The sequence below is a fragment of the Pelobates fuscus genome, chromosome 6 (assembly GCF_036172605.1).
Source record: "Pelobates fuscus isolate aPelFus1 chromosome 6, aPelFus1.pri, whole genome shotgun sequence".
In the NCBI taxonomy this organism is placed as follows: Eukaryota; Metazoa; Chordata; class Amphibia; order Anura; family Pelobatidae; genus Pelobates; species Pelobates fuscus.
Window position 1 is genome coordinate 20591126 of NC_086322.1, and position 16922 is coordinate 20608047.

Here is a 16922-nt window from a genome sequence, read left to right on the forward strand (position 1 = left end):
GAAGAGCTCCCTCGCCGGCCGCCCAGCAACCAGCAACCAGCCCAGCATGTCTGTTAGCCGCAAGGCTAACAAGACATTTGCCTTGGGCATTTGGGGGCGGCGTTTTTTGCCGCCCCCTGGAAAATGCCGCCCAAGGCAAATGCCTTGTTTGCCTCGCGGCTAATACGCCCCTGCTCCCAGGACTGAGTGCCGTCTCTTCCTGGGAGCGCATAGAACTAAGTCCCCTAACCATGCAAGAGTTCCAGATCAGCTGAGGGGAGCGACTAGCGGGGAGGGGTGCGGGGAGGGGTGGGGGTAGGGGGGTTACCAGTCGGGTTACATGGAGACATCCCGCTACAACATTAAAGCAATAAATAGGTTTATATGAAAAAGTTTATTTTTTTTATTTGATCTAAATGAATGATTTCCTTAAAATCTGTTTGCTATTGTTATAATGTTTATTATAAACTTTTTCTATGTTATGAAAGTATTCCCATGTTAATATCCTAAGTTATAAGAACACACATAGATGTTAATAAGTAAGAACCGATGGAACGGTCGCTGTGGGTAAACTAATAATCGGAGAAGCCATGCAGCTTCCATTAGTTACAGTTACTACAAGAGCCAAGTAAATAAAGATTGTTTTCCTGATAAAAACTAGATTCAGAGCCAAGAACTACAAGTCCCAGAAACCTTCCACACTTCCTGGATGCTAAGCACAGCTGTTGCTATGGTTACAATAAACAATATGGTTGCTGCCATGAAACTTTACACTCATTAACATACAGAGTAAAGATAAACCAGCCCCACTGGCACATAGAGAAATACGTATTATTATTGGAAGTTACAGGAGACGCTGGATACTATAAAGACAGCATATAATGGCGGCAGAGTTTGACGAGGAGACGTTACACGAGCTCTACACATGGGTGGACAAAATTCCTCTCTCTAGACCCAAAAAGAATATCTCTAGGGATTTCAGTGATGGAGGTTTGTATCTGTGTGTGTTACTTTGTGTGCTTTATGTCATAGAATCAGAGAACACGGACAGCCACGCTTGGAATAAGGTTGCAAAGTGAAGGGGAAATATGGGTGGGTCAAAATAATAATAATAATAAAATAATAGTTACTGTAATATCGCTTTCAATAATTCCCTTTAGAAATGCAAAGAAAACAGTGACTTTAAAATAGTGAGCGTCATTTTAGCACCGTTTATAAAGGCACTGCAAACCTCACTGACAGTGCCCCCATAAACCTCACTGACAGTGCCCCCATAAACCTCACTGACAGTGCCCCCATAAACCTCACTGACAGTGCCCCTATAAACCTCACTGACAGTGCCCCCATAAACCTCACTGACAGTGCCCCCATAGACCACACTGACAGAGACCCCATAAACCTCAGACAGTGCCCCCATAGACCTCACTGACATTTCCCCCATAAACCTTACTGACAGTGCCCCCATAAACCTCACTGACAGAGCCCCGATAAACCTCACTGATAGTGCCCCCATAAACCTCACTGATAGTGCCCCCATAGACCTCACTGACAGTGTCCCCCCATAGACCTCACTGACAGTGCCCCCATAAACCCCACTGACAGTGCCCCCTAAACCCCACTGACAGTGCCCCCTAAACCCCACTGACAGTGCCCCCATAGACCTCACTGATAGCGCCCCCATAGACCTCACTGATAGTGCCCCTATAAACCCCACTGACAGTGCCCCCTAAACCCCACTGACAGTGCCCCCATAAACCTCACTGATAGTGCCCCCTAAACCCCACTGACGCTGGACATGCTGGGCACAGTATACTTAATCCACATAATACACAGCTTCTAAAATGCAGAGACCCACTAACCCTCCTTCCCTCTAACCGCGGGTACTAACTTGGTTTGACATCTTACTTACTCGCACCATAACCACTACAGTGGACTTGGAGTGTTCCTTATTCCTAAATAACACCGTCAGGATTATTCACTGAAGTGTTAATTGCCAGTAGTAAAATAATTCAAACTGAATTTCAGAATTTGGGCTTAAATAGCGGCTTATGAAAAAAAGTTTAATTTTGTCTTTTTTCCCAATGCGCGATTTTGGCCTAACGTAGTGTGTGCACTCTGAATTCCCTACAAATCACACTTTAGTTAAAACCTTGCCAGAGAATAAAGGTGTCCCTATGAAACGTTCTCTTCTTCTCCCGGTAACCACGATTAGCATCTCATTTTACCTAATCATTCACACTGCGTTAAAATATGATCAGAATGTATATTCACACAAATCAACCTTTATATAACCTTCATATTCATCTCTGCAGAAAAAGGGAAGTAGAATCGATCAAATACCTGACACAAAACAGGTGTGCAACGAGAATGAACTTAGTGTCCTGAGGCCTAATGTGTTTGAGGAGTATATTATGCAAAGGATAGTTGTTACTGGGAAAAGCCTTCCAGTGGGTGTGGTAATAACAACAGACATTGAGATTTAGCTACTAAACACCAAATTGTCGTCAACTGAAAAACAAATTGTTTAACTTAGACTAATATCCCAAGCTGTTACTATCAGAAATGGAGTATTTCTCAAAATCATCACTTGACTCTAAATGTTATAATGTGTTTTTCAATTTACTTCAATTTGTTATATGGTAAATAGACCTCTAACTGACTTATAACATATATAAGCCCACCCACAAGAAGCCAATTGGTATGATTAATAATTTGATCATAGTATGACAGGCATGGTGGGCAGTACCTCCCCCTTTTTTTTTTAGAAACTGCAATGCTTTTTGTTGCACGTTAAAGGGACACTCATCTTCAAATCGTCTAAATTAAGTTGTTATGGTGCAAGGAGGTCCCCAGGCACTTTCTAACCTGAATAGGTTAAACCGCTTTCGAATGGCTTAACCCCAAAGGTTGGATCCAGTGTCATATCTCCAAACTTCCCAGCGGCATCGAGCTTCTGAAATTCAGGAAGTGCTGACTGGCACTGGCAGGGGCAATGGAGCTTATCAGCACTGGAAACTGTTAGGTAACACGTTTGATTCACACATTTTTAATGCAAACGAGGGAGGACCTATATCTGAATGTGGACAGGGACACTATAGCATTTTTAATACATGTTTGTATCTGCAACGCTATAGTGTTCCTTAACTCATATAATGACCACTTTATCTCCGCACAATGCAGTTTCAGTTTTGTAGTATCAGTAATTAACCTCACATGCCCCAGGACATCCCAGAGTTCTCCCCAGCTAAAACGCAAATATGTTAACTGCCCTGCCCACTTGTGTTATTAAGTATTTATTAAGGTTCTGCTGGCAATGAGCTCGTCACACAATGCACATAGATACAGTTACACCCAGATAATTAACAGAACACGAATAACAGATCCTGTCTGACTGAGCTTGCAATCAGATTAGCAAGAACCACTGGAGGCTCATCCAGACAGGCACTTGGGGCAAGCCCCACCAGTTTTTATGTGGGGAAAAATTATTTGCAGTAGATTAGAAAAATAAAGATTCTTTTTCTGGACCAGAGGGGGGTAAGCCAAAAAATATCTGGGAAAAAAATGAGTGTTTCTTTGATTCTGTAATAGTTTTCAGTCCTGCAGGGCCAGGGCCAGATTAAGAGTCCATTGGGCCTGGTGCTGACAATTATGATGGGTCTAATTATAGACTCGTATCGACAGAAAACACTAAAACAGTTATACCTCCCAAGCATCATGTACCTGGTGGAGATGGTGCTGGAGGGAAACTCACAGGATATAGCTGTCAGAAAACACATACCCTATGCTAATCTCTCGTTTTAATAATTTAAGGAAATCCATACCCCCTAACAGCAGTAAATCCATACCCCCTAACAGCAGTGTCCGGTGAAGCAGGATTTCGGTGGGCGGGCCACTAACTCGAATCACCCAAAGGGGCAAACATGCCCAAAACAATCTGCCTGAGGAATTAGGTCAGCCTGGCGTGAATGCACATCAGACTGCCTTGCCAATCATGCAGGCTGGCCACCTAAGGGCATACTATGCAGACAGCACCCTGAGCTTGGCATTAATGCGTCTAATGATGCACTAGCTCCAGGCTTTCTTAGCACTGTCTTCTAGCACTCACTGGTCCACTCCTCTCCTAACTTCCTTACTATTGAGAATCTCCTGGTATACAGTCTGGGACAGAGAAAACATGTAGGTAGTGAGTGTAGAATAAAGGGAACATGCCACAGTGTTAGAAAGACTGAAGCAGCAAGAGTATTTGCATAGTCCACACAGGTGTTGTTTTCCTACATAGACATGTGAAATATATATATATTTTTAGCAATGGGCCTATTTCATGGGAATGGAGTTGGAACTGCAGCTCCATCAGCCCCTATGTAAATCCGCCCCAGTGGAGGAGCTTTCTGACAGCTTCTGGGCATGTCAATGGGTCTGTTTTGAAAACTGCCCAGTTTCAGCAGGTTTTGCAGGATACACTAATATGCCCAACACACAGAACCTTAGAACGTCCGGATTTAACGTATAAAAAGAAAAGTACAAGACAGGCACGGTATGAAAGCCAAGATCAAGGAAAATAGAAGTCAGAATGGTCAGGAGCCAAGCCAAAGGTCAAGGGATACAGAGATCAGAATAGTTAGTAGGAAAGCCAAGGTCAAAATACACAAGAAACAATACCAGAAACGCACTCACAGATACAGAATGGAAACCACGACAGGGCACAGAGAAATGAAGGAGAAAGGTTTAAATAGTCTAAGGTGCTCCTCAGTGGCGTACACATGACCTATGGGGCCCCGGTGCGAAAATTGATCCGTGGGCCCCCCCCGCTCGCTTACTCTGCGCGGGCCGGGGCCACAACACATGGCGGCGGGCACCTGGTCGCAGGGGTTGCAGGGCTGCGACCCCTGCGACCGCGGTATGTACACCAGTGCATGCAGATGCACACACACTTAAAGGACCACTACAGACACCCAGATCACATCAGCTCAATGAAGTGGTCTGGGTGTCAGGTCCCTCTAGTTTTAACCCTGCAGCTGAAAGCATAGCTGCTATGTTTCACTGAGGGTTAATCCAGCCTCTAGTGGCTGTCTCACTGACAGCCGCTAGAGGAGCTTCCGCGATTCTCAGACACTGAACGTCCATAGAAAAGCATTGAGTAATGCTTTCCTATGGGCGGTTTGAATGCGCGCATGGCTCTTGCTGTGCATGCGCATTCGGAGTTGAGAGGCGGAGGGATCCCCAGCGCCAAGGGAGTCCGGCGCTGGAGAAAGGTAAGTGCTGAAGACACGCACATACACACTCTCACGAACAGACGCATACACACTAGCTAACACACGCATACACACTAGCTAACAGACACACACATTTACTGACAGAGACACACTCAGCGACAGACATACATACACACTCACTTACAAAACATACACTCACTAACAGACATCAAACAGACTCACTAATACAAACACACTCAGTAACAGACACACACAGTAACACACTCACTGACACTCACTAGCAGACACACTAAACAGACACACTCACTGACACTCACACTAACACACAGTAACACTCACAGTAAAACACACACTAACACTCACAGTAACACTAACACTCACAGTAACACACACACTAACACACACACTAACACACACACTAACACTCACAGTAACACTAACACACTAACACACACATTAACACTAACACACACACTCACAGTAACACTAACACGCACACTAACACCAGGGCCGTCTTTAACAAGGGGCAAACAGGGCAGCTGCCCAGGGCCCAGTTGCTCCTGGGGGGCCCAAAGCAGCTGCCCTGTGGGCCCCCTGTCCGCAGCCAGGTCTGAACAGCCCACCGGGATACTGAGAAATATCCCAGTGGGCTGCAGCAGGTGATGTAATCAGGGGCCCCGGCCCTTTAAGAGAGCTCCTGACCGAGCCCCTGTCTTCCGGCCTGCTGGGAGGAAGTGTTGTGAGGTCACTTCCTCCCATTAAACAGAGTGCCGCTGGGGAGGATTAGACATACATGGAGAGAAGGAGGAGGTACAGACCAAGAAGAAGACTCCCATCAATCTCAGCCATCATGCTCCCACTGGACTACAGGGAAGCCACACTTCTGTAAAGGTAAGGAGGGTGACTAAACTATGTGAATTCATATGACTGTGTGTGTGTATGTGTATCTGGCTGTATGTGTATCTGGCTGGCTGTGTGTGTATCTGACTCTGTGTGTATGTATGTTTATCTGACTGTATGTGTATCTGTGTGTGTGTGTACATCTGACTGTGTGTGTATCTCATTGTGTGTGTGTGTGTATGTACGTGTATCTCACTGTATGTGTATGTGTATCTGACTGTGTATCTGTGTGTGTGTATATCTCACTGTGTGTATATCTGACTGTGTGTATATCTGACTGTATGTGTGTGTGTGTATCTGAGTGTGTGTGTATCTGAGTGTGTATCTCACTGTGTGTGTGTGTGTGTGTGTATCTCACTGTGTGTGTGTATCTGGCTGTGTTTGTGCCAGTGTTTGTATCTGACACTGTGTGTGTGTATCTGACACTGTGTGTGTAAGTGTGTATCTGACACTGTGTGTGTGTATCTGTGCGTGTGGCAATGCATACATCCCATCTAACATTGCACACAAATACAACCCTGCATTCCAACATTAACAATGCACACAAATACACCACTGCATGTGTATCTGTGTTCCTGTGTGTATCACTGTTTGTGTGAGAGTGCATCTGTGTGACAATGCATACATCTCAGCATTCCTACACCAACACTGCACACAAATACACATGTATTTGTGTATATATCTGTGTCGGTGTGTAAGTGTGTATCTCTGTGTGTGGATATGCCAGTGTCTTTATCTCTGTGTGTGCACGTGTATTTATGTATGTGGCTGTGTGTCTATACGCCAGTCTTTGTCAGTGTGTGCATGTGTCCAGATGTTTGCATGTATCAGTGTGCTAATGTGTATGTATATCTGTCAATGTATATCATTCATCAAGGCAATCAAACACAACATGCAACCACACCCCTGCAAACATTACATACAAACACACCCCTGAATTCAAACTCAAAAAGTATATAGAAACACATCCCTACACTTAAACACCAATACTACACCCTACGTGCACACACATACTGTATACAACAACATGCTCACATTCAAATGCACAAACACTGCTCACAAATACAGCCCTGCAAGGTCAAATGGTAGATCCCCAGCTGGCATAGCATCGTGGGAATTGTACAACAGATGAGGATCTATCTTTTCTCTGCTCTTGCGCTAGAGGGGTGGCTCAAAACAATGTCTTGCATTAGTTCTGCCACTGTGTTGGGGTGGAGGGCGTGATTGCATGCCAGAGAGTGAAAGTTTCGGGGGAGGGCGAGGGATGGCAGGATGCAGGGGCCCCAAACAAATGCTTGCCCAGGGTCCAATCAATGTTAAAGACGGCCCTGACTAACACTCACAGTAAAACACACACTCACAGTAACACTAACACACACGCTAACACTCACAGTAACACACACACTAACACACACAGTAACACTCACAATAACACTAACACACTGTGAGTGTTAGTGTGTGTGTTAGTGTTACTGTGAGTGTTAGTGTGTGTGTTAGTGTTACTGTGAGTGTTAGTGTGTAACACTAACACACACTAACACTCACAGTAAAACACACATTAACACACACAGTAACACTAACACACACACTAACACTCACAGTAACACTAACACACACAGTAACACTCACAGTAACACTAACACACACACTAACACACAGTAAAACACACACTAACACTCACAGTAACACTAACACACACGCTAACACTCACAGTAACACACACTAACACTAACACACACTAACACTCACAGTAACACTAACACACACACTAACACACAGTAAAACACACACTAACACTCACAGTAACACACACACTAACACACACACTAACACTCACAGTAACACTAACACACTGAGTGTTAGTGTGTGTGTGTTAGTGTTACTGTGTGTGTTAGTGTGTGTGTTAGTGTTACTGTGAGTGTTAGTGTGTGTTAGTGTTACTGTGAGTGTTAGTGTGTAACACTAACACACACTAACACTCACAGTAACACTAACACACACTAACACACAGTAACACTAACACACACACACACTAACACACACACTAACACACACACTAACACTAACACACACACACACACTAACACGTTTTTTTTAAAATTTAATCCCCCCAGCCTCCTTACCTTTTGGAGTGCTGAGGGGATTCCCTGGGGTCCAGTGGTGCTGCTGGGCTCCTGGGGGGCCGGTCACCCGGCGGGCAGGCAGGCAAGCAGGCGGGCGCGCGAGGGAGCACTCTCCCTTGAGTGCTTCCTCTTCAGCTCCCTCGCGCGCCGCGTACTGATACTGGCGCCGGAAGATGACGTCATCTTCCGGCTCCGGTATCATTGCGGTGCGCGAGGGAGCTGAAGAGGAAGCACTCGGGGGAGAGTGCTCCCTCGCGCGCCCGCAGGACCGGCCAGCCGGGTGACAGCAGGGCCAGCCTCGGGGGGCCCGGAGGTGGCCGGCTCCTGGGCCCCCCAGGAGAAGAGGCTGGCCAAGTGACATACATACCGGGTCGCAGGGGCGGCCGGGCCCCCTGGTGGGCCGGGCCCGGTCGCAGCCGCGACCCCTGCGACCCTGGTATGTACGCCACTGGTGCTCCTTGATTGGCTGCAGGGGAGCATGTGACAGTGAATGCGTGTGTGACGTCACACACACGTTCCCATAGTTAGGCACTCACAGGGTTAAGTAAGAACCTTAAAATGTTCTGACTTGCAGCGGCCGGCGTCTCTAATAATTACAGACCCGGCTGCTGTGTGAGGGAAGGAGTGCCTGTCAGAGGACACCAGGCATCGTAGGAAGAGGTAAGTGATCGGCGGCATTCCCATTACCACGTGGGAATGCAGCCGCAACGAGATGTGCCGGCGGGCGCTTTTGACAGGGTGAGTATTTGACAGCATTCCCCTTGCGTTGTGTGAATCCAGCCGCGACTAGATGCGCTCGCTGGTACCCATACCGCTCTCTGGCAGGATCGGGCCGGCAGACAGTGTGACACCTAGTCTCCTTTAAGAAGGAGTTTCAGGAATTTCCATTGAGTTGCCATTTAAGCAGCAGAGCCAGCTACCCATAAGGGGTGGCATGCGATTGGCCTCAATTCAGGGTCCATCATTGGCTGATAGCACCAGAGGGTGGGTTTGCAGTGCCCCCAAGAGGGAGTGGCAAGAGGCCATCTTGGAATCAGTACAGAGAGAGCACAGCAGCAGCTCCTGCCAGATGTAAGTGTATAATATTATCTTGTTCTCTGCCCCAATAGACCCAGTGACTGCCTGATGGCTGACTAAGCAAGGGACGTTACTCAAACAAATGTGTGTGTATTTATTTATATATATATATATATATATATATATATATATATATATATATATATATATATATATAAAGCCAGGGGTGGTTAGGGGAGGGGGATTTCACACCAAGCACTGTGCTGCCTGTCACTAGTAGTTTTAATAACACCCACTGCACATACCCACCATCTCAGTTCTCAGTCACTCTACAGCTGAGACCCAAGATACTCATGCTGTGGCTAGTTAAAAATGTGTGAAGCTTCAAACTGCAGGACTGGAGCTGTGACTCTGAGGACTAATCTGATTGTTGTGCCCCACTTATTTTATTGTATGAGTATCTCTGTGTTATGCTCAGCTCTCTGTATTGTATGAGTGTCACGCCACCGGGGAATGCCACCGAATACTTACCTTTCCTGCAGACGCCCGGGAGCGGACTGAGACATGGCGGGCACTCCTCGGTCTGGCGGCATTCCCAAGTGGTAATGGGAATGCTGCCAATCACTCACCTGAACCGGATGGTAGCTCCTCCTCCTCACACAGCAGCCGGGTCTGCAATCATTAGAGACGCCGGCCGCTGCAGCTTTGAAGATTTTGAGGGTTTTACAATTTAATCCTTAAAATGCCATATCAGTTTTAATCCTGTAGGTGTATCACACACACGCCCATGATCACATGCTTCCCTGCAGCCAATCAGGGAGCCCCTTAAACTATATAAACCTGTTTTGTCCATTTCTCTGTGCCCTCTCGTGGTTTCCATTGTGGTTATCCGAGAGCGCGTTCCTTGTATTGATTCTTGTGTAGTGACCATGGCTTCCCTTTTGACTATCCGATCTCTGTATTCTTTGACCTCTGGCTTGGCTCCTGACTATTCTGACATCTCCATTCCTTGACTCGTGGCTTGTCCATCGTTTACGTTATTTCTACGTTTTGTCTTTATCCTGTCTTGTGGTTTTTTCCTTTATACGTTAAACCCAGCCATTCTAAGGCCCGGTAATACCTCTTAGGAATTTTCTTCATATCTACTTAAGTTCTGCACTTGCCCAACATCTATATAGTCTTTTATCCCTTAAAATCAGTCTCCAGAGAAGTGGTATGGGTGAAGTACAGCTTCCAGGCTTCCTGAGACACAGACAGGGTCGGATTACAGGGCAGGGGTATGTACACACAACATTCTAAGGCACCCTCTGCTCACAAACCCCCAAAAAGGGAGATAAAGTGAGTATAATGGATTTATTACCTGGACATTGCAGGCTTAAACAGTCTAAAATATATCCATATTTCACTACTCCATATGTATAAATGCCTGTATGTGCATATTTCTTCTCTGCTTGTAATGCATTGTGTGTGAATCTGTGAGTACAGGGAGTGTATGTACAGTGTAAATGCAACGCAGGGTTAAAGATAAAGTTAGACGTGGATAGGGTTAAAGTTAAAGGGACACTCCAGGCACCCAGACCACTTCTGCCCATTGGAGTGGTCTGGGTGCCAACTCCAACTACTCTTAACCCTGCAAGTGTAATTATTGCAGTTTTTTATAAACTGCAATAATTACCTTGCAGGGTTAACTCCACCTCTAGTGGCTGTCTACTAGACAGCCACTAGAGGTCACTTCCTGATTTCTAGCAAGGATTTTCCTTGCTAGAGCGTCGCTGGACGTCCTTACGCTGTGTGAGGACCTCCAGCGTCGCTCATTTCCCCATAGGAAAGCATTGAAATAAATTTTCAATGCTTTCCTATGGGGAGACCTAATGCACATGCGCGGCATTGCCGCGCATGCGCATTAGGTCTCCTCGGCCGGTGGGCGGGATCAGTTTCGCCCACCGGCCGACGGAATCAGAGGGAGGAGCGGCGCGGAGGAGGAGACAGCAACGAGGGACATCGTCGCTTCCTCGGGTAAGTGACTGAAGGGGTTTCACCCCTTCAGTAACCGGGGATTGGTGGGTGGGAGGGAGAGGGACCCTCCAGTGCCAGGAAAACGGATTGTTTAAAGAGGGGTTAACATTAGAGTTAAGTTACATGGGGTGTCTAGTGTTTTAAGATGATTAACAGCTTAGAAGGGGTTAAATTTGTAGTATAAAGGCTATGTAGGATTATTGGGTTAAGTGTTAGAATGGGGTACATGAGGTGTTGTGGTACATGAGGTGTTTAGTAAAACCTAGGGGGTTTATTTTCAGGTTAAGGCTTTGAGTGCTGGAGTTTAAACGGTTATTGGTAAAGTACTCTCCCTCCTCTGTGTTTTGTACAGCAGTCAGTTTAATATTAGAACTGCAGGAGTGGTTAAACAGTGTGTATCACTCAGAGCTTCCCCCGCTCCTCCAGCAAGGCATTTCCTGTGTGAGAGGCTGTTAGTGGGCAGATGGGAAGTGATCCCTTCCACTTCCTGTCCAGCTTCACACACAGACACTGGAGGATCTGGGACAGCACTAAGTGTTATACACTCTATAACGGTTCCTACAGCTCTGATATTAAAGGAACACTATAGTGTCATATATTCCTGACACTATAGTAGTAAAATGGCTATTTAGTTCCCCGGCCCACTATCTTTACTTTTGAAAGGTGGGTTTTCTTACCTTTTTTTACCTAATTTTTCTGTGCCTTTTCCCAGTGTCTGTCATCTTGCCACGGCTGTGCCCACCTCTGATCTCAGCCATTCCAATGTTTCCTATAGGAAAGCATTGGGAAGCTATTGCACCTGTGCGTCAAACTGCTGCACTGAGCCAATCAGCATCTCGTCCTCATTGAATCAATGCATCTCTACGGGCAATGTTCAGTGTCTCTATACTTTGCATGAAGACGCTAAACTTCAGTGCTTCACATTGTGCAGCACTGACCCAGGAAGCACCTCTAGTGGCCGTCTGAGTGAAGGCCACTAGAGGTGTTACTAGGCAGTAATGTTTTCTCTGAAAAGGCTGCAGGGACAGGCTATAGACATCAAAACAGCTACATTAAGCTGAAGTTGTTTGGTTGACTATAGTGTCCCTTTAAGGCTGTATGGACTACAGAGGCTCCTGGTACTTATCTCCCTCCACCACCCCTTAGAGATCAGGTGCCTACTCTGCCAAATGGGAAATCCGGCCTTGAGTACCACAGGGTTTCAAGTCACACCTCATAATGTCAATATAAAAATTGTGACACCTGCACAATGCACATCATTATTTTAGGTAAGCTGCTGCCATCTGCTGGTCAACACGTGCCCCTGCAGTGGCACCATTTGATCACTAGGTCTCAATCAAATGACAAAACTACACAACATTATTAAACACTGACTGGGTTATTCACTGTAGTGAAAACTCAAATTGAGTTTCAAATTTAGGGACCGAAAATAATTATAAAATTCTCCAAGTCAGCTATGGTTTCTATTGGACTTCTCTGGTCTTAAATTTGAAATTCACTTTGAATTCTCACTTTAGTAAATAACTGTGACAGACAGCAACAGAAAAGTAATATTTATTTCATGTAAATGAGAGCTTCTCTCACTGCATTAATGTTTCAATGTATATTCTGCAATACACATTTTACTGTATCTCCTATATTAAGTAGGGATGTGCATGGTTCGGTTCGGCACTTCCAAAATTCGGCACTACTAGGATTCGTCAATTCAGTTCGGCATTTCCAAAATGCAGAACTTCGGCAATTCGAAACTTTGGCAGTTCGGGACTTCAGAATTCAGAACATCTGTAGGGCTCCCTAACCCTACCCCTAACCACCACAAACACTTACACATCTATAGGGCTCCCAGTGCCTGGACTGCCACCACAGCCATTTACACATCTGTAGTGCTCCCAGTGCCAGGATTGCCACCATAACGACTTACACATCTATAGAGCTCCCAGTGCAAGAAATTATCGTATTGGTCAAGAATCCTGTCATCATTCATGTCATTTTCTCTCCCTCGCTTGTTTTGACATTTTTCAGAAATCCGAAGCACTTCGGCACTTCCGAAATTTGGCACTTCGGCAATTCAAATGTCCGAATTGCCTGAAATTTCGAACAACTTTACATTCGGAACGAAACGAATTGCACATGTCTAGTATTAAGGCTGACTGGACTACAGAGAACACTGGCCATGGCTGCCGGTACTTATCTCTCCCCTCCAGTGTATTTAATCTCAAAAAGGCACATTATAATTGCAGTAAACAAGTGCCACCTAGTGGTCAGACCTCTGTAGGCAGGTGCCTACACTGCCTGATGGGGAATCCGGCCCTGGCTTCAGTGCACCAATCTTTTGTTGATTAAAATCAAACTTATATTCATTATGTATGAGTGAGGTAGCCACAGAGCTTTATCTAACCCGGCACTTCATGTGTTTGTGCTTGGGCTGGTGGCCCACAATCCCAATACCCTCCAGGGCCAGACTGACCAATACGATGTTTTGAGAGACTGCAGTATTGGGGGTCGACAGGCTACCTGGCTCTGATTCGCTATGGCGTCAGCCGAGTGATGGGAAGCCGAACTGATCACGTAGATAAGCACAGATTTCTGTGAATCCTCCCTCATAAAAGCACAGGTCGTACTGATGGAGGCTGCAGAGATATATGATATGGTGACCACCCCGAGAGAAGAGGGGTTTCCGACAGAGATGTCCTTTCCTCCTAGTGTGAGTAGTGCTGTAGCATCCCCAAGTAGTTATCCAAGTGGCAAATAAAGCAGGTAAAGCTGGTATAGCTGTTTCATACAATCACGAGACGAGGCTCTGTGTTGAGGGTGAAGTGAACTGGTTTTAATTGGGACCACACACTGCATTTTATGTGAATCCCCATGCAATGGGTCTACAATAACACATTCCAGGGGCATTCTCCACTGGACCTGAGAGGGGACAGACACAAAGTACACAACATAATTATATTAACTCTTAGGTCCAGGACATGTATAGGAATAATCCCCCAATACACCCCTTTAACAGTTAGGTACCCCCTCAAGTACTACATCCCCAGATAGCCTGGATCTGAGTACCCAACATATCCGAAAAGCACTCAGATCCCACAAACGTAGTCTGATAATAGTTCCATACACTTGATGACCAAACACCACTGGGTGCGTACAAAAACCAAGATGGCCGGCGCCTCGTGTTCGTCCATCCGAACGACGGCCACCCAGCCGACCACTTAGCATGTTGAAGTGATTGCGGTTTGTGAAATTGTTAGTGAGGTCAAGTGGGTTAACGATTGGCACATGGCTGTTCTGGGTGGTCCATGTATTCGGTGCTTTATTCAGTATACAAACCAAATGGGGCAATCTGTTCGGCGAGGTTCGTATACCGATTCAGTCAATGAAAAACAGTAATTTAGGAACAGGGGATCTGTTACATATGATGTCACATGTTGCGCCTCCAGCAGCCATCTGTCAATCTCAGATATTATTTGTAAAGTGTCAGGAGGACCATTCACACTGGGATCTGAGAAATTTGTGCACAAAAAAAGCCATTGGTTTGTATCTGAGCTCTCACTAACTGTAAGGATCAGTTACCATCAAAAAAAACTCTTACTATTCAGAAAGAGGTATCAGTGTTCAGAAAGAACAGCCACTATTCAGAAACGTCTGTCAGTAATCGGACACTAAGAAGTCTTCATTATTAGCAAACAGCTATCATTATTTTCCAAAAACTATCACTAACAGTAAAGAACTACAATTTTAAACAAAAAGCAGTAACGATATATCACTATTTCCAAAGCAGTATCACAAAATCATCATTAACGACACAAAGTTTACACTGTTAACAAAGAGATATAATTAACGCCAGAGAGCTAACACTATTAACAAAAGCTATCACGAACGGCACAGAGCTTACACTATTAACAAGAGCTATCACGAACGACACAGAGCTTACACTATTAACAAGAGCTATCACGAACGACACAGAGCTTACACTATTAACAAGAGCTATCACTATCAATAATGACAAGCAATATATCTAGTGAAGACAAGTTTTTTTTTTTAAAACATCTTATGATTTTGTCTGGGCAAAGGGTAATACCATGTTCCTCGGTATTAAAATACCAAGAAACATAAAAAAAGTCATAGAGGTTAATTTTCTCCCATTCATAAAATACACAAAGAAGATCTTAAAAGAATGGGTTAGTAGGGAGATTTCCTGGATAGGGCGTATAAATACAACACGTTCATACATTTTGCTCAAATGGAACTCTCTCTTTAGAATGCTACCAATACAAGTCCCAATTCCGTGGTTAAAAATGATACAGTCAGCTTTCTCTAAATTCATTTGGAAGGGGTAAAAACCCAGAATAAGTTTTAATTTGTTATTTAAGAAAGAAAAAGACGGGGGTCTCGCTGCCCCAAATATAATAGAATATCATAATGCCTGCATGTTGGCACATGCTGTTAATACTTTAAGTACATACCAACAAGATCAAGAAGTACAGACCAACAAGATCAAGCTTGGTACCAAATAGAGCAAACACTAGTAGAGACAGACAGTCTGTCCGCCCTATTTGGGGCAACAAGAAAGGAGAAAAACAAGAGCAAACCAGTTTGTCCAGGAAATTCGATTATTATTGACAGTATTCTGAGACCATGGAATAAAATCAAGAAGGACTTAAATATATAATATAGACTGTTTCCATTCTTACCCATGGAGGGGATTAAGGGGAATATTAATATCAGCGAATGGTTACAGAAGGGAATTAAGAATATCCAAGAGAATATAGATAGAAAGGAAATCAAGCCTTTTAACCAGCTACAAATAGAGTTCGGAATTGATAACAAGGAGATATTTACATACTTAAGAATTAAGTTCTATTTGGCGAAATTCTTGGATTTCCAGGTCGATAAAATCATAAGTAATCTTAAAACGATTCTGGAAACTCACAGAACTAAAAGCCATATTACTAGATGTTACGAGTTATTAAAGGACTCTCAGAAGTCCCATGTCTGGAAATCTAAGACTAAGTGGGAAAAAGATCTACATATTGAAATGACTGAGCAAGATATGATAAGCGCGATAGTTAAGGTAGAGAGTTTTTATAAACTCATAAACAGATGGTATATGGTCTCGGAAAAATTGGCTAAAATTTATAAAGATCAGAATCATGTTTGTTGGAGATGTGATGATGGGAAAGGAGACTATCTCCACGTATGGTGTCAAAGTAATCTATGGAAGAATATCTATGAACAGATTTACAATACCTGCCAGATATATATACCTTGAAATTAAAAAACAATTAATATACCAATGGAAATCTGAATAATTCAAGGGACCTCTGTTGGTTTGACGAAAATTTGTAGGTGGAAAAATATAGTTAGCAATTAAGGTTTATAATATAGATGGTTTGTGATGCCTCCGGTGTGTCTGGCCCCCGAGAGAAACTAGCTGCAAAGATGTGCCTATTTGGGAAGTAACTGCATATATGGCTCTAATAACCCTAGCTCCTCGGGACTGCATGTGTGTCTGAGTGTGAATGTTGTTTGGTGATACCTCAATTTTGCTATTTATGTAAATTACAGACATTGTAATCTCACTGCGGTTCCTCTTAGCCTTGAAGTATAGGGATTCTATGTACCTATATGTAACGTTACTCGAGGCACTGTCTGCATAAATGCACTTTAAAGA

At 44.5% G+C, this 16922-nt stretch overlaps 1 protein-coding gene across 1 annotated transcript in view; it reads left to right on the plus strand.

Annotated features, from left to right (window-relative positions):
* Positions 1 to 769: 769 nt before the first annotated feature.
* Positions 770 to 16922, plus strand: part of SPEF1 (sperm flagellar 1) — a 33217-nt gene continuing 17064 nt past the window's right edge. The window contains exon 1 of the mRNA XM_063459779.1: positions 770 to 969. Coding sequence (XP_063315849.1) covers positions 861 to 969 — 109 coding nt within the window. The 5' untranslated portion in view covers positions 770 to 860. The remainder of the gene's footprint in view (positions 970 to 16922) is intronic.